At 47.6% G+C, this 18,907-nt stretch overlaps 1 protein-coding gene across 1 annotated transcript; it reads left to right on the top strand.

The window, feature by feature from the left end:
* The first annotated feature begins 3,475 nt into the window (after positions 1 to 3,475).
* Positions 3,476 to 18,595, top strand: C5ar2 (complement C5a receptor 2). The gene is given in 3 exon segments (XM_052713828.1): positions 3,476 to 3,947; positions 13,115 to 13,867; positions 13,869 to 18,595. Coding segments are annotated over 2 exon segments (1,026 nt in total). The 5' UTR covers positions 3,476 to 3,947; positions 13,115 to 13,129; the 3' UTR covers positions 14,157 to 18,595.
* The last annotated feature ends 312 nt before the right edge of the window (positions 18,596 to 18,907 follow it).

Below are 18,907 nucleotides of genomic sequence, written 5' to 3'. Positions count from 1 at the left end.
CAAAACAAAGAGAGGGGCTGGAGAGGTGGCTCAGTGGTTTAAGAGCACTGGCTGCTCTTCCGGGGGACCCAAGTTTGGCTCCCAGCATCCACATGGTGGCTCACAACTGTCTGTAACTCTAGTTCCAGGGGATTTGATGCTGTTTTCTGGCCTCCACAGGCATGCATGAGGTGCACAGATATACATACAAACAAGACACTCATGCACCATACAGTAAAAAAAAAAAAAAAAAAAAAAAAAAAAAAAAAAAAAAAGTTAAAAAAAAAGAAAACAGAGAGATCTGGACATACATCAGGTGATGGTCACAGAGGGGAGCCAGGTGGTGACTCCAGGCAGCTGGGGTTAACTAACTCTGCCCCAAACAGAAGTTGGCAGAGAGTCCCTGGGATTGCCAAATGGTGTGGCCTGTGGAATCTGCTTTGTCAACAGGGCTTGGAAGAGGAAGTGACCAGGGAAGGAAGTGGGCTGAAAGCTTGGTGGACTCTAGTGTTTTCTCTCCCCTCCCCCAGCCCCGGCCTTCTGCACCCTTGGGTCTGGCACACCCATCTGTTCTTCGGATGCAGGGCTCCAAAGCCTGAGGCCAGAGCCTTCCCTTGTCCTGGTGACCTCTGGGACCCTCAGACTGCTCACATCCAGGAAGCTAGTAGATTGTATTAGAGTCTTCTGGGATGAACTGTGAGGGTCGGGGAGATGGCTCAGTGGGTAGTGTTTGCCCTTCAAGCATGAGGATGTGAATCCCAGCCCCAGAATCCATGTACAAAGAAAGGTAGGCACAGTGGTGAGCACTTGTAACCTCAGCACAGCGGAGGTGGATCTCTAGGGCTTGCAGCTGGCCTAGGCTGATCCCGTTGAGAGCTCTTGTCTCAAAAACCGAGGTGGAAGAAAAGGAGGGGCCTGGAAAGATGGTTCAAAGGTGTGGGCCACCATGCCCACTGGCAAGCACTCAACAGCTGAGCTGTAGCTCCAGTGACTGTTTATGTATTTTATTAACCTATATAAAATAACATTTGATATGTGATCAGCATAAAAATATCCTTGAGTCTGAGGGTGTGGCTTAGTGGTAGAGCCCCTGCCTAGAATCCCCCAGTGAGGGGCTGGGGGAGTGGCTCAGTGGTAGAGCCCCTGCCTAGAATCCCCCAGTGAGGGGCTGGGGGTGTGGCTCAGTGGTAGAGCCCCTGCCTAGAATCCCCCAGTGAGGGACTGGGGATGTGGCTCAGTGGTAGAGCCCCTGCCTAGAATCCCCCAGTGAGGGGCTGGGGGTGTGGCTCAGTGGTAGAGCCTCTGCCTAGAATCTTCTAATGTATTGGTTATTTCCTGAGCTGTAATAAAATACCATGACCAAAAGCAATTTGTGGAAGAAAGAGTTTAATTTGGCTTATGGTTCTAGAGGGTTAGTCAATAAAATCGAGAAGCCATGGCGGCAGGCAAGAGGAACAGGAAGCTGGTTGATCACATTTTCACCCGCACACAGAACACAAAGAAAGGATTCAGGAAGTGAGGTGAGAATACAAATCCCCCCAAAGCCCACCCCCAGTGACCTACTTCCTCCAGCAAGGCTCCAATTTCTAAAAGTTCCATAACCTCCTCAAACAGCTGGTCAAATATAAGAGCTTATGTGGAACATTCATCGTTCAGTTAATAACGGGCAGTGAGGAGCTTGGGGTTCAATGATAGAGACAAAGAATGTGAAGAGTTAGTGGAGAAAAAAAAACATATGAAACCAAGTGTTTTCAGTTATATCCTTAAAATCCAGGACCTCAACATATTATGGAGGAGCTCTACCACTGAGCCACACCCTCAGCCCCTCACTGGGGGACTCTAGGCAGGGGCTCTACCCCTGAGCCACTCCCCATCCCCTCACTGGGGGATTCTAGGCAGGGGCTCTACCACTGAGCCACACCCCCAGCCCCTCACTGGGGGATTCTAGGCAGGGGCTCTACCACTGAGCCACTCCCCCAGCCCCTCACTGGGGGATTCTAGGCAGGGGCTCTACCACTGAGCCACACCCCCAGCCCCTCACTGGGGGATTCTAGGCAGGGATCTACCATTGAGCCACGCCCCCAGCCCCTTACTGGGGGACTCTAGACAGGGCTCTACCACCTAGCCACACTCCAGGACTTTATCATCTTGGCACATTTGTTGACCAGGTAATTTCCCATGGAACTTTACTTGAGATGTAGAGAACACAGAGGCCTCTCGGGATGAGAGAGGCCTGGATCACAGAGTCTGCCGCTTCTTGACCCAGAAGCAGCTTCCTCTAGCAACATGACTTAACACTCTAAATACCAGTAGAAGAATTCATGACCACATCCCCTCAAGGCCTTAAGCATGGCTCAGAGAGAAATATGACATCAAAAACTGCTGAGTGAAGACATTCCAAGGTCACGCTTGAGGCCATGTCTTCTGTTTTGTTTGTTTCTTTGTTTCTTTCTTTCTTTTTTTTTTTTTCAGGACAGGGTTTCTCTGGGTAGCCCTGGCTGTCCTGGAACTCACTCTGTAGACTAGGTTGGCCTTGAACTCAGTGATCCACCTGCCTAAGTGCTGGGACTCACGGCGTGCACCACCATCACCTGGTGAGGCCATGTCTTCTTGCTTAGTATCCTAAGCCTGCAGCATGTGTGTGGGTGTGTATTTTGAGATAGTGTGCTCTAGAATTGGGGACGCCTTTAATCCCAGCACTTGGGAAGCTGAGGCAGGCAAATCTCTGTGAGTCTGAGTCACCCCGGGCTACATGAGACTCTGTCTCAAACAAACAAGACAAAACCAAAACCAGCCACTATTGGTCGACTTCTTTTGCTGTGGTTACTGGTTTTTTGGTTTTTTTGTTTTTTTCATTTTAAGTCCGCATGCACAAGGCCTGGGAGTCACAGTTTGCATGCGAAGGTCAGTGAACAGCCTTATCCCAGACCTTCAGCTTCGACTCTGTTAGAGACAGTCTCTTGTTGCTTGCAGTGGCAGAGGCCAGGCTAGCTGGCCCACATGTTTCCGGGGATTCTCCTGTCTCCCCTGACTATCTCCACCTACGAATGCTGGAATTACACGCACGTGCTACTGCATCTGACTTTTATGTGGCTTCCAGCAATTCAACCTGAGGTCCACATGCTTGTGTGACAAGTATGTCCCCACCTACCCACTACCACCTACCCGCCTACCCAGGGTTCTGTGACAGTGCCTGGCTGTGTAGACCAGACAGGTCTCCAGCTTGAGATCTTCCTTGCCTCTGCCTCCAGAGTCTGCCATGACAACATGCTCTCCCACCCCTGCTAATGTCTTTCCATTTTACAGGTGGAAAAAAAAATGGAGGCCCAGAGAGGGGCAGGACTAGCATTTTAGGTTCCATGGAAGCCTCAGGACCTGGGCTGGACTTCTTGATTTTTCTGAATAGGGTTTTATCTCTGGGCTAGCTTCCTCAGAACATTTGAGGAAGGAAAAAATCTTTAAGAGTCTGTGGCGACAGACGGGAGGTCAGGAGTGGGTCAGCTGGTACCTAGTATTTACTGCAGAAACTTAGGGGCCCTGCGGGGCTGAGGATAGGTGGGAGACGGTTTCAAAGATAGCCCTCTAGACCTTGCGGTTCAAAGTCCACACAGATCTGGCTTCCAGGAAGCTGGTGACGGTAAGACTGAGGGTGGAGGCACTGTCCACCTCTCCACACTTCAGGCTTTTCCGACCTTTCCGGTCTGTGGCTTAACGTGTGACTCACGGGAGGAAGAAGAGACAAATATTCCCCTGAGGCTGGGAGGAGGCCACGCCTGTTTTTCCTGGTTAAGAAGGTTTCACCGGGGCCCTCAGAGAATCCCATAGGATCCGGGGAAACAGGTTGGATCGCCGAGACTCTCCAGCTGCTGTCCCTGGTGGAGAGACCCCGGGCCTCCCAGAAGCTGCTGTGGCCTGACTGTGTGCTTGCAAGAGGCATTTGACCAATTTGGGACCAGTTGGAAGAGAAGGTAAGGGGGGAGGCAGGAGGGAGAGAGGAGTGGAGGGCTTCATGATTTTAACTTCCTAGAAGGATTCACTTAGATATCTTGAAAATATATATGTGTGTGTGTAATATATATATATATATATATATATATTTTTTTTTTTTTCTGAGACAAGATCTCATGTTGGCTAGGCTGTCCTCAGACTTGATCTGTGGCTGAGGATGGTCTTGAACACCTGACTGTCCTGCCTACATCTCCAGAGTACTGGGATTGCAGGCATGAGCCATCATACACAGTTTATGCAGTGCTTGGGATAGAACACAGGACTTCGTGCGTGCCAGGATGCACTCTACCAGCTGAGGGGGCCACACCCTTGGCCCTCCAGATAGAAATTATCATCAGGGCTCGGGAAAACAAGTCAGAGCCCCAGATACGTGGTACCAGCTAGGTCAGCCCAGTAGAAAATGCCCAATAAAGCAGGTAAGTGTTCAGTCACACTCTGCAGCACGGGACACCATGACCTTCGGGGATTTCCAGGTTGGGGCCCAGTCCTCCAAAAGTCAATGTGTCCGGCGAGCAAGCCCTCACAATCCATGTTCCTGCTTCCTTGGACAGCAAGGGTCACTTTAGGCCAAAAGGGAACTTACGAATGTGCACAGAGGTGTGTGCAGGTCGTAACTAGGCAACTCTGGGGCTTCTCGTAAACGGAGCACATTCCAGAAGAGTATTATCTGAGTCCGTTTCCCAGCATAAGAATATGCCAGTCCAATTCTTATTTCTAACACAGAGGCTCTCTCCCCACATTTTTGCATTATTTTTTCTTTAAAAGTATTTTATGATTCTCAGATATTGTCTTTAAATTATTTTATTAATAGTTTGTTTGTGTGTAGCCAGGTGGTGGTGGTGCCCACCTTTAATCCCAGCACTCAGGAGGCAGAGGCAGGTGAATCTCTGTGAGTTCGAGGCCAGCCTGGTCTACAGAGTGAGATCCAGGACAGGCACTAAAACTACACAGAGAAACCTTGTCTCAGAAAAAAAAAAAGTTTGCTTGTGTAGTAGCTCAAGGGAGTGCCTTTCTTTCTAAATTGCATTTATTTATAATTTATTTATTTATTGCATGTGCACATGGGTGTCTGTACCACAGCCTGCATACAGAAGCCAGAGGACAACATACAGAACTCAGTTGTGTCCTTCTGCTGTGTGTGTGTGTGTGTGTGTGTGTGTGTGTGTGTGTGTGTGCGCGCGCGTGCGTGTTCCAGGAATCAAACGCAGGTCATCAGGCTTGCAGGATGAGCACTTTATCCATCGAGGCAGCACTCTCAGACCCCAAGCGGCTTCTTAGCCTCCTTTAGACTTCAGTTTCCTAATTCTTTCACTCACCAAATACCACATGAACGCCAAGGACTGTTCTAGATATCAGGAACACACTGGAGCCCACACGGGGTGGAGCCCAAGTTCTGGGAAATTGGGATAATTATAATTTCCATTTCTTGGAGGGTCAGGACAGTCATTTCTGAAACATCATACAGACACAGTGGACATCAGTGCGCTCTCCCTCCCTCTCCCTCCCTCTCCCTCTCCCTCTCCCTCTCCCTCTCCCTCTCCCTCTCCCTCTCCCTCTCCCTCTCCCTCTCCCTCTCCCTCTCCCTCTCCCTCTCCCTCTCCCTCTCCCTCTCTCTCTCTCTCTCTCTCTCTCTCTCTCTCTCTCTCTCTCTCTCTCTCTCTCCTGAGACAGGAACTCCTGTAGCCCACTTGGCCTCAAGCTCAAATGCTGTGGCTACAGGAATGTGTCACTGTGTCCAGTTTATGTGGTGCTGGTAAACACTCTTCCAACTGAGTCACGTCCTCAGCCCTGTTTTCTGGTTTTCAGAGACAGGGTCTCATGGCATAGCCTAAGCTAGCCTGGAACTTGGTATGTAGACCAGACTGGCCTCACACTCATGGCAATCCTCCTGCCTCAGTCTCCTAAGTGTTGAGATTTCAGGAATGTGTCCCATGCCCAGGTTTTCCTGTTTTGTTGCATTTTTGCATATGAAACAACATGTTTCATTATGACATTTTATATATATCCATCCCTACCAACCTCTTTTCTCATCAGCTTGTATATTATTATTATTATTATTATTACTATTACTATTGAGACAGAGTTTCTCTATGTAGCTTTTGCTGTCCTAGAACTCACTATGTAGACCAAGCTGGTCTCACATTCATAGAGATCCACCTGCCTCTGCTTCCAGAGGACTGAGGTTAAAGGTGTGAGCCAGTATGCCCAGTTTATAATTGAAAGTTTCAACTTGGAGTTGAGGAAATGGCTCAGTTGTTAAGAGCATGTAGTGTTCTTTCAGAGGACCTAAGTTCTGTTCCCAGCACCCATCAATCATGTCAGGTGACTCAGAACCACCTGCTTCTCCAGTTCTAGGGAATCCAGATCTCTGTGAGTTTGAGGCCAGTCAGTCTACATAGTAAATCCCAGGCCAGCAGTGATAGACAGAAAGGCCATGTCTCAAAAAAAAAAAAAAAAAACCACAAAGTAGTAATTTGGGGGCAAGATGACCAGTAGGTAAACGCACTTGCCGCCAAGCCTGACAGTTGGTATTTGATCCTGAGACCTCACTTAGTGGAAGGAGAATACTGACTCCCATAAAGTGTCCTCTGACCTCCACTGTGAACTTTCCCATGCAAGCACACTGTGCAAGCAAGTGTGCATGTAAGAGCACACACACACACACACACACACACACACACACACATACACACACACACAAATACGTATGTAGAAACAGTGGCAATACTGGTTGGTATATAGTGTATAGAATCAAATAAATATAACTGATTTATTGTAAAAGACAACAATGAGGCTGGGTGGTGGTGGCACACGCCTTTAATCCCAGAACTCAGCAGACAGAGGCAGGCGGATCTCTGTGAGTTCGAGGCCAGCCTGGTCTACAGAGTGAGACCCAGGACAGCCAGGGCTACACAGAGAAACCTTGTCACAAAACAAAACAAAACGACAACAATGGCACTGGGTCCAGAAGTGTCCACTTGTAATCCTAGCACCAGAGGGCAGATAGGAAGATCTCTTGTGCTTCCTGGCTCTTCTTAATCCATTTGGCAAACTTGAGGTTCAATGAGACACTCTGTCTCAAGAAAATGGAAGGGCTGAGAAGTTGGCTCAGTGGGAGAGCACTGAGTTAAGTGGGAATGGGAGAGAGAGAGAGAGACAGACAGACAGACAGAGACAGAGAGAGTGAATGCCGGAATCATTCCTGTCTCTGTTTACAGACAAAATACCGCAGGCTGAACGTCTTGAGTATGGAAACTGTCCTGGATTGTTATCAGTAATAGTTGCACAGGGTGGGGGCGGAGAAGGGAGGAGAGGCTGTGTGTACACTTGAAGACAGCGGCTGATACACACACACACACACACACACACACGCACACACACACACAAACACACACAGAGATACATACACACACACACAGAGATACACACACACACACACAGACAGACAGAGACACACACAGATACAGATACACACACACACACAGACACATACACAGACACACACACACAGATACACACACAGACACACACAGATACACACACACAGACACACACAGAGATACACACACACAGACACACACACAGACACACAGATACACACAGATACACACACACACAGACACACACACAGACACACAGATACACACACACACAGACACACAGATACACACACAGACACACACAGACACAGACACACAGACACACAGACACACACACACAGACACAGACACACACACACAGACAGAAATACACACATACAGACACACACAGACACACACACAGACACACACACAGACACACACACAGACATACATACACACACAGACATACACACAGACACACACACAGACACACACACAGACACACATACAGACACACACACAGACACACAGACACAGACACACAGACACACACACAGACACACACAGACACACACACACAGACACACACACACAGACACACACACACAGACACACACACACAGACATACAGACACACACAGACACACAGACACACAGACATACACACAGACACAGACACACACACAGACACATACACATACAGACACACACACACAGGCACACACACACAGACACACATACAGACACACACACACACAGGCACACACACACACACACACACACACACACACACACACACACACACAGGCGCACACCCCTTGCTTGCTGTGAACCAGCACTGTGGCAGTCATTTTCTCCATAGCAGATCTGTTGAATACATCGAATATTCCCAGCACTCTTTAAGGTGGGTTACTTGATTATTCCCTTTTACAGACTGAAGCACAGAGAGGTTTAGGATACTTGCTGAAGGACACACAGCTGTTGAAGCTTTTACTTTTCATTCTTTTGTTATTTTTTTTATTGCTTGTTTTGCTTTTTTTTTTTTTTTTTTTTTTTTTGAGATGGGTTCTGACCTTATGGCACAGCACAGGTTGGCCTTAAAATCATGGCATTCCTCCTGCCTCAACCTCGGAGTGCCGGGATGACAGGTGAGTTTTTAAAAACCAGGTCCAGTTTACTCTTAAGGATGGAAAAATACCCAGAAAAATGGCTTGGCCCCATAGCTGGCTACCTGGCAGAGCTGAGAGTGTCCCAACTTCCGCCACGTCCTTCCTGTTTTGACACTGTTGGCTGTGGCTCTGGGCAGTGCCAGACAACCCATAATAGTCAGATGAGAGCGGCAGGTTCCAGCCACTCTGACATGGGGTTGAGTGTCCCCTCCCACCTAGGTCCTGCTCTCCCCAGCGCGTCTGTGACATGAATGTGTTTCTTTTCCTCTTTTTAGTCCTGGTGTGATCAGACACCGGACGGCCTGGGAACTGAACCTGGGTCCTCTGGAACGTTAGTCAATGCTCTTTCCCCATGGATGTGTTTCTTATGCATTAACTGGGTCCCAGAGGAGGATATGGACGGAACCGGTCGTGATTGCCATCCAAAGTCACAGAGTTGGTTCAGGGCCACAAAGTGTGTGAGGCCATCTACCTTCCCAGATTCTCATATCGAGGGGTGGTAGTATTTTGGGACTTGGGCCTAGGAACATTTTGTAATTCAGTTCTGTCTCCTACTCAGCTGACTGATTTTAAAGTAAATTTCTCATCCTCTCTGTGCCTCCGGTCAACTGTCAGTTTAACAAGACCGTATCAAAACTGGAGGGTTGATGGGATGCTTAGGTGATACAATGTTGAAAGGTGTTTGGAGCCATGCCTGGAACACACACAAAATGCTTAATGAATGGTGGCTTCTGATACGCTAAAACTATTATTTTTGTTGGATCAGGTCATTTTGTTACTGTTTTTAAATTTTAAAATGATTTTTTTTTTTTTTTTTTTTTGGTTTTTCGAGACAGAGTTTCTCTGTGTAGCTTTGCGCCTTTCCTGGAACTCACTTGGTAGCCCAGGCTGGCCTCGAACTCACAGAGATCCGCCTGGCTCTGCCTCCCGAGTGCTGGGATTAAAGGCGTGCGCCACCACCGCCCGGCCTAAAATGATTTTTAATGTGTGTGTGTGTGTGTGTGTGTGTGTGTGTGTGTGTGTATGTGTGTATGCACCTGAGTACATGTACCACAGAATCCAGTAGAGGGCGTCAGATCCTCTGGAGCTAGAGTACAGACAACTGGGAGCTGCCCAGCGCCCCCTGCAGGAGCAGTAGTTAAGAGAACTTGCTGCTAGGTTTGGTTCCTAGAACCCTCAGGGTGGCTCACAACTGTCTGTAACTCCAGTTTCAGGGGATCCAGTGTCTTCTTTTGACCTCCATGGACACCGAGCATGCATGTGGTGCACATACACACATTCAGAAGAACACTGATACACATCAAATAAATAAAGCTTAAAAAAACTCAAACAAACAACAACAACAACAACAAAACACAATAAAAAAATGGGGGTTAGGGTAGGAGCTGGATAGATGGCTCAGTTGTGAGCTGCCATGGGGTTGCTGGCACAGAACCTGGGTCCTCTACAAGAGCAACAAGTGCTCTTAACTATGGATCTGTCTCTCCAGCACCTCCCTCTTTAACACAGTATCTCGTGTAGTGTATAGCTTACGATGGCTTTGAACTCCTGATCTTTCTGCCCCCACCCCCCCAAGCTCTGCAGTTACAGGAGGGCAGGACTAACCACGCTCCATTGAGATAGCATTTTGCTATGTAAACCCTGACTGACCTAGTAATCACTATGTAGCCAAGCTGGCTTGGAACTCACGGCAATCCTCCTGCCTCACAGCTTGAGTGCTGAGACTACAGGAGCATGCCATCATGGCTGGCTTGCTTTCACTTATCCATTTTCTTTCTCTTCTACTCCATTCCAGCCACAATGACCTTGCTATTCCTTGAACACACCCATCATACTTGATCTCATTCTAGAGCCTCCTCCTCATCTCCCTCAATTCTTTTAGTTTCTGCTCAAATGCTACTACGTTCCTTTACCATCTATGTGCAATTGCACCGCAGCCTCCTTCTCTGGGATTGTTCTCTTTCTACAGCAATTTTTTTGAGGCAGGGTCTCATGAAGCCCAGGCTGGCCTCTAACTATACAGCCAAGGCTGGCCTTGATACTTCTTCCTCATTCAACTAGTACGTGTTGGAAAATACTGCAAAGCTCTTGTCTGTATCCTCACTCCTTGGTTTTGCCCCTTGGAATATCAGCTGTAAGGAAACAGATTTTGGACTGTGCCTTAGTCCTTGGATTTAGACCCAGAACAACAATAAAAATGCTCGAGAGCTGGGTGTGGTGTTCAGCCTTAAAATCCAAGCACTTGGGAAGTAGAAGCAGAGGGATCAGGAGTTCATAGTCATTCTTGGCTACCCAGCAGGTGTGAAACTAGCCTGAGCTACATGAAAACCTTTTCCAAAGAACAAAAAGTATCTGGGAGCTGTGTTTGTGAATAAATAAACCATAGGGAATACAATGTTCTGTTCTTCCTGCGTTCCCAATGTTAATACTATTGAAACAATTGCTCCAAGTGGATTTTATTTTATTTGTAAGAATTGACTCCTGCATTTATTCACTGAGCATGCTACCATGCCTTATTCTTGGGATGTCTTTCTGTATGCTGTGAATATGTGTGGCTCCCATTGGATAATAAATAGAGCTGCATTGGCCTATGGCAGGGCAGGATAAAGCTAGGCAGTACATTCAAACTGAAGATGAGCTGAAGAAGGGCGGAGTCAGGAGAGACTCCACCAAAGGAGCAACAAGATGCCAGCAGACCGGTAATGCCACGGCCACGTGGCAACATGTAGATTAATAGGAATGGGTTAATTTAAGATGAAACAGCTAACTAGCAAGAAGCTAAAGCCATAGGCCATACAGTTTGTAACTAGTATTAAGCCTATGAGTGATTATTTTGTAAGCAGCTTCAAGAGTTAGGGTGGGAGAGATTTGTCCAGACCTCAGGGCTGGGCAGGATAGAGAAACTTGCAGCTACATTGCTGGAATTTTAATTTTTGGAACTCCAAGAGCTTGGGTGTTCTAATGCATTAGCATTCAGGATCTATATGTTCTAATCTGCCATGGGGTTCTAAAACTGCACCTTAGCCTTCCAGGATAGGCATGAGCTAGGATTCTAGCATTTTAAGGGATTGTTTAGGGTTCCAGCAATCCAATATTCTGACAGGCTGGAGTTCTAAGACAGTGACATCCTAGAATTCCAAGATACAAGGACGGAATGCAGCTCAGTTTTAGAGCACCTGACTAGAATGCCCCAGTGGGGGGCTGGGGGTGTGGCTCAGTGGTAGAGCCCTGCCTAGAATCCCCCAGTGAGGGGCTGGGGGTGTGGCTCAGTGGTAGAGCACAGGCCTAGAATCCCCCAGTGAGGTGCTGGGGGTGTGGTTCAGTGGTAGAGCCCCTGCCTAGAATCCCCCAGTGAGGGGCTGGGGTGTGGCTCAGTGGTAGAGCACAGGCCTAGAATCCCTCAGTGAGGGGCTGGGGGTGTGACTCAGTGGTAGAGTTCCTGCCTAGAATCCCCCAGTGAGGAGCTGGGGGTGTGACTCAGTGGTAGAGCACCTGCCTAGAATCCCCCAGTGAGGGGCTGGGGTGTGACTCAGTGGTAGAGTCCCTGCCTAGAATCCCCCAGTGAGGAGCTGGGGGTGTGACTCAGTGGTAGAGCACCTGCCTAGAATCCCCCAGTGAGGGGCTGGGTGTGGCTCAGTGGTAGAGCACATGCCTGGCACCTGTGAGGCCCTGGCTTCAATCCCAGTACTTTGTGGTATGTAAAGGGTTATGTACTAGAATTTCAAGATGTACACAAGTCTTAGCATTTCTGGAATTCAGTTTGCTGTTCTTATATTCTGGAATTCCACGTGCTAATGAGATAATTCTTTCTTTTTTAATTGTTTCTTTTCCTGTGATAAAATATTCAACAGCTGGATGTGGTGGCATACTTTTTTTTTTTTTTAAATCCCAGCACTTGGGAGGCAGAGGCAGGTGGATCTCTGTGAGTTTGAGGCCAGCCTGGTCTACAGAGCAAGTTTGAGGACAGCCAGGGCTGTTACACAGAGAAACCCTGTCTTGAAAAACGAAACAAAAGAAAAAAGAAACTAGTAATGAACGTATGCCACTGTCCAGAATGCTTTTCCCACTTATTTTTTTAATTTCATTTAAAAATCTTTATTTTTATTTTATATATATATATATTATATATATATATTATATATATATATGTATGTATGTGTGTAAGTGTGTATGTCGCTTGGCACACATGTGGAGGTCAGAGCATAACTTTCTGGAGTCAGGTCCCTCCCACAATTAACATGGACGTTCTCACATCAGTTAGCACAACAAAGATAGACCCCCCATCTCCCAGATGCTTCCAGAATCTGTCAAGTTACCAGTTGACAATAACCATCACAGAATACTGGTACCCTGGAGTGTAGGCACCCTAACACCACAGCATTGCCCTCTCTAGTATGGGCTAGCCCTGTCCCGGAGCCGCTGGGCTAGCCCTATCCCGGAACCGCTGGGTCAGCCCTATCCCGGAGCCGCTGGGCTAGCCCTGTCCCGGAGCCTCTGGGTCAGCTCTGCCCCGGAGCCTCTGAGTCAGCCCTGCCCCAGAACAGCAAGGCTCTTGAAGTTTTCCAACGGTTTTGTCCTTCTTTCTGTCCCCTGCAGGTGTCTGCGGCCAGGATGATGAATCATACCACCAGCTCCGAGGATAATTATGAGTATGATTACGAACTTTACCAGGATCTTCCGGATGTCCCCGTAGACTGCCCAGATGGGAGTTGCTTCTCTAGTGATTTCTACCTCATAACCCTGCTTCTGCTGTATGCAGCCATCTTCCTGGTGGGTGTGCCAGGCAACACCATGGTGGCTTGGGTGACCTGGAAAGAGTCCCGCCACAGGCTTGGGACCTCTTGGTTCCTGCACCTGGCCGTAGCTGACTTGCTTTGCTGTGTGTCTCTGCCCTTCCTGGCTGTGCCCATTGCCCAAAAAGGTCACTGGCCGTATGGGGCAGCAGGCTGCTGGCTGCTACCCTCGGTTACGGTCCTGTCTATGTATGCAAGCGTGCTGCTCCTGACCGCCCTCAGCGCTGACCTCTTCCTACTGGCTTTCAGGCCCTCCTGGAAGGCGTCTGATCACCGGACGCTCGGGGTGCGGGCGGCCCAGGTCTCTTCCTGGATGTTGGCCCTGCTGCTGACGGTACCCTCAGCAGTTTACCATAGGCTGCTTCGGGAGCACTTCCCTTCTCGGCTTGTGTGTGGCATCGACTATGGGCGATCGGTGGCTGCAGAGGCCACCATCACCGCCGTTCGACTTCTCTTTGGCTTTCTGGGGCCATTGGTGTTTATGGCCAGTGGCCACAGCATCCTCCAACGGCAACTGACCCGACGTCACTGGCCACTGGGCACAGCTGTCGTGGTGGGGGTTTTTCATCTGCTGGACCCCTTACCACATCCTGAGGGTCATAATCGCAGTGGCTGAGCCTTCCTCCTCTTTCCTTGCCCGGGTCCTGGAGGCTGAGCCTCTGGTTACAGGCCTGGCCCTCGCTCACAGCTCTGTCAATCCTATAATGTTTTTGTACTTTGGAAGGAAACAGCTCTGCCGGTCACTCCAGGCTGCCTGTCGCTGGGCCCTGAGGGATCCACAGGATGAGGAAAATGTGAGCAAGGTGTCCACCAGCCACGAGGTGACGTCTGAGATGGCGGTGTAGGCAAGAGGGCTTTGTATTTCCTAGGCCATTGCACAACCGTGCAGCTTCAGGCATAGCTCGATCCAGGAGCTCAGGGACTGCTTTTGTTCTTCATTCAACAAACATTCATTGTGCACTCGCTTGTGCAAATAAGCCTGATAGACAGGCGCTGGGTGTGGCCACGGCTGGAACCAATTCCTGCCCCAAGGAAGAATGAGCACTTCGCCGCGCGGAAGACAGTTAGGAAGCAGTTGAAGGAATATGGAATACGTCAAGGGTGAGATGTTCCATAGAACTAAAGAAGGTGCTAGGGAGAAGGCTCAAATGGCCTGCTGTACAAACAAGAGGACCCGGGTTGGAGCCTCAGCCCCTACACAAGAGCTGGGTATGGCAGCGTGCCTATAACCCCGGCACTGAGGGAATTGGTGGGTCCTGGGGGTCCTCTAGCCAGCCTGCCTAGCCCAATCAACAAGCTCCAGGGAGAGACCCTGTCTCAAGAAACAGAGTGGAGCAGGCCTGGTGGTGATCCCTTTAATGACAGCGTTTGGGAGGCAGAGGCAGGAGGATCTCAGATTTTTAGGCTATCCTGATCTACATAGTGAGTTCCAGGTGGAGAGCACTAGATGAAGATATCGAACCTTGACCTTAGGCCTACACACACCACACACACACACACACACACACACACACACACACACACACACACACACACACTGTGGGGCAGCCTAGGTCAGACAGGCTAGCACCTTGAGAAAAAGGTAATGACTGAGCTCAAATCTGAATAATGGAGAGAGGATCCATGCTTAAATCTGTGGAACTATTCCAAACAGACAGTGCAAGTGCCCCTGAGGGTGCCTCCTCCAAGAAGCCCTCCATGACTTGCATCCCTCCCAGGGACAAACAAGGGCTCCTCCTTTCTTTTTTTTTTTTGGTTTTTCGAGACAGGGTTTCTCTGTGTAGCTTTGCGCCTTTCCTGGAACTCACTTGGTAGCCCAGGCTGGCCTCGAACTCACAGGGGCTCCTCCTTTCTTAAAATCTCTTTAACACAAATGCCCAGATCAACTATAAATTCTCCAAAGGTGAGAGACAGACTTACTCCATCTTTTAAATTTTTTGTATTATGTGTAATTATTTACTGTCTGTGTCAGGAAGGGGCAGGGGTGGAGTGTGCGTGTGATGTTGGTCCTGAGGATCAAACAGGTCGCCAGGCTTGGCTGCAGGCACCTTTACCAACTGAGTCATCTTACCAGCCCCAGCCTGTAGCTAAAAGATTTTCTGTGCCCCACCTGGCCCGAAGTAGGAACAAATCTCTCTCACCCGCAGTCCTGCAGCCCCTTATAAAATAATCACTCAGAGGCTTAATATTAATTACAAACTGTATGGCCTATGGCTAAGAATTCTTGCTAGCTAGCTCCTTCATCTTAAATTAACCCATTTCTATTAATTTATGTATTGCCACATGTCCGTGGTGTTACTGGTCTGCTGGCATGCTGTTCCTTCCGTGGCAGGCTGGCCCCTCCTCCTACTCTTCTATTAATAAACACTTTTTCAAGATGGGGTTTCTCTGTGTAGCCATGGCTGTCCTGGAACTAGCTCTGTAGACTATGCTGGCCTGGAATCACAATGTGATGATATATTGTGTACCCTAATATACTTGCCTGAGGATCAGAGAAGCAGAACAGGCAGCCACTAGTTCTTACCTCTACAAAATCCTCAGCCTAAAGAGAGTGTGTTCCTGTATCTTCACGCCTTATATACCTTTCTCTGCCCTGCCATATTACTTCCTGGGATTAAAGGCATGTGTGCTTCCCAAGCAAAGGCATGAGATCTCAAGTGCTGGGACTGAAGGTGTGTGTCACCGCTGCCTGGCTCTGTTTCTCTCCTAGACTGGATCAATCTCATGTAGCCCAGTGTGGCCTTGAACTCACAGAGATCCAGAGGATATCTGCCTCCCGAGTGATAGGATTAAAGAAGTGTGCCATCACTGCTTGACCTCCATGTCTAATCTTGTGACTGGCTCAGTCTTATCTCTTCTCCTGTCCCCTGGCTTAGAAAGTACTGTCTAAACTCTAATTTTTCCAACTAGTATGTGGGCTCCTTGATATTGCTGATGCCTTTTTCTGTTAGTTAGTTTTTGAGGATCTTTAAACAATTTTATTTAAAAAAATATCATATAGGTATATATTGTACATTGAGCAGATCCCCGACACTTACCCAAATTTTGCAGGATTTTAACACGTACCGTGTCCACCAACTTTCTTTTACAAAGCCTTAGGGCTTGGTTTGGCTTTGGTTATCTTTATTTAGTAATTTTTTTTTTTGAGAGAGGGTCTCATATAGCCCAGGCTGGCTTTGAACTTGATATGTAGCTAAGGATGATCTTCAACATCTCCTGAGTGCTGGGATTACAGTCCTGCATCACCACACCTGATTTATGTGGTGCTGAGGACGAAGCCCAGGGCTTTATGCATGCTAGGCAAGTCTACCAACTGAGCCACATCCTCAGTTCCTCACCAGGGATCCCAAGCTGACGACCCAGTACTCCGTCATGCTTCCAGCATGCTTCCCCTCACTGGGGGATTCTAGGCCAATGTCCTAGATGTCTCCACCCCCAAACCTCCTTGAACAATGTATGAACCTATCTAAAAAGTTCAAAGAATTTCTGGTTAGTTTACTGGGACCAGGGAGCCTTTTCAGAAGGACTTTTTCATTTTTTTTAAAACTAAGACACATTTTGAAAGTTTCCGTTTAAATTCTTTGGCCTTAAAAAAAATGAAGGAGAGGGGCTGGAGAGATGGTTCAGAGGTTAAGAGCACCGACTGCTCTTCCAGAGGTCCTGGGTTCAATTCCCAGCACCCACATGGTGGCTCACAACCATCTGTAATGAGATCTGGTGCCCTCTTCTGGCCTGCAGGGACACATGCAGGCAGAATACTGTATACATAATAAATAAATAAATCTTTAAAAAAATGAAGGAGATATTTCATTTTTTTCAAATTTCACAGTTTCTAAAAGTATTTCTGTGCAATTATACATAAAATCTCTTGATAGTAAAGATTTATTTAAAGTTAAATAAACTGGTTGTTGTTTATTGTAAATGTTGTTTATTGTAAACTTTCTCTTGCTCAGACTGTTATGTAATCATGTCTCCAAACTGAAACAAGAGGTAATCCTTAAGAGTCAGGGAGTAAACAACTCACAAGTCTCAGGATGTTCCTGAAACTGACTACACACACCAGGTCCCTTTTTCCCCATGTGCCACCAAGGCCAGGCGAGGTCCTCCTGTTTGTGTGGTAAATATTTTACGCACAGAACCATCTTGTAGCCCCTATTTGTATGGTTTTGAAAATCTGTTTGTTTTCTGAGACAGTGTTGCTTTCTCTCTATAGCCCAGGCTGGCCTGCAGACTCCTAGCAGACCTCCTTCTCCAACTTCTCAAGTAAGTACAGGGGTCACATGCCCACACTGCCACATCTGGCTTGTGCTAATTTCTGGAAATAAAAATAGTGATTTCTGGCTGGGTGGTGGTGGTGCACGCCTTTAATCCCAGCACTCGGGAGGCAGAGCCAGGTGGATTTCTGTAAGTTTGAGGCCAGCCTGGGCTACAGAGCAAGCTCCAGGATAGGCACCAAAGCTACACAGAGAAACCCTGTCTCCAAAAACAAAACCAAAACCAAACAAACAAAAATAGTGATTTCCTTAAGTTTTTAGTGAATCACATCTGTTGTTAGTTGTTTTTGCTCTTTTGGGGGGCCTGCCACCCATCTCCCAAATAAATCGTACACAGAGGCTTATTCTTAATTGTAAATGCCTGGCCTTAGCTTGGCTTGTTTATTGTCAGCTTTTCTTAACTTAAAATGATCCCATCTACCTTTGGCCTGTGGGCTTTTTCCTTTTCTTACTTCTGTAATCTTACTTTTACTCCTACTTTGTGGCTGTCCCCCTGGCATCCTCCTCGCCTGTTCTCTTGCTCTTTCTTCTTTCTGTTCATTCTCTCTGCCTGCCAGCCCCGCCTATCCTTTCTCCTGCCTCGCTGTTAGCCTCTTAGCTCTTTATTAGACCATCAGGTGTGTTAGACAGGCACAGTAACACAGCTTCACAGAGTTAAACAAATGCAACATAAACAAAAGTAACACACCTTAAAATAATATTCCACAACAGGGGTCACATGCCCACACCACCACATCTGGCTTATACTAATTTCTTAACATAAAAATAGTGATTTCCAGTGAGTCACATCTCAGTGATTTTTCCAAGAACTGCTTGTCATAAAATGGTTCTGGTGGTCAGTGGTGGCTTCCTAATTGACTACAGATTTGCCATTTATTTCCTTCATTTTTTCTTTAAACAAAAATGTAGTTTGCTGGGTGGTGGTGGTGCACACCTTTAATCCCAGCACTGGGGAGGCAGAGGCAGGTGGATCTCTGTGAGTTTAAGGGAAGCTTGGTCTACAGAGTGAGTTCCAGGCCAGCCAGGGCTACACAGAGAAATCCTATCTCAAAAAATAAAATAAAAATGAAAAAAAAAAATGTAGTTCTTCTTTGAAAGACTTAAAAAAAACTTAGTTTATTCTGTCTTCTTTTGATAATTATGTCTATTTGGTTCCTAGGTGAGTTGTTTTCTGATTTTTTTTTTTACATTGTGTGTGTGTGTGTGTGTGTGTGTGTGTGTGTGTGTGTGTGTGTGTGTGTGCAGTGCAGTACCCTTGGAGGCCAGAAGAGGGCATTAATCCCCTGGAGCTGGAATTACAGGTGGTTGTGAACTGCTGATGT

This window comes from Peromyscus californicus, unplaced genomic scaffold, assembly GCF_007827085.1.
Source record: "Peromyscus californicus insignis strain IS unplaced genomic scaffold, ASM782708v3 Scaffold_4__1_contigs__length_199733344, whole genome shotgun sequence".
Classification (NCBI taxonomy): Eukaryota; Metazoa; Chordata; class Mammalia; order Rodentia; family Cricetidae; genus Peromyscus; species Peromyscus californicus.
Note: the sequence above shows the minus strand (reverse complement) of the source record. Positions and strands in the feature narration are given on the sequence as shown.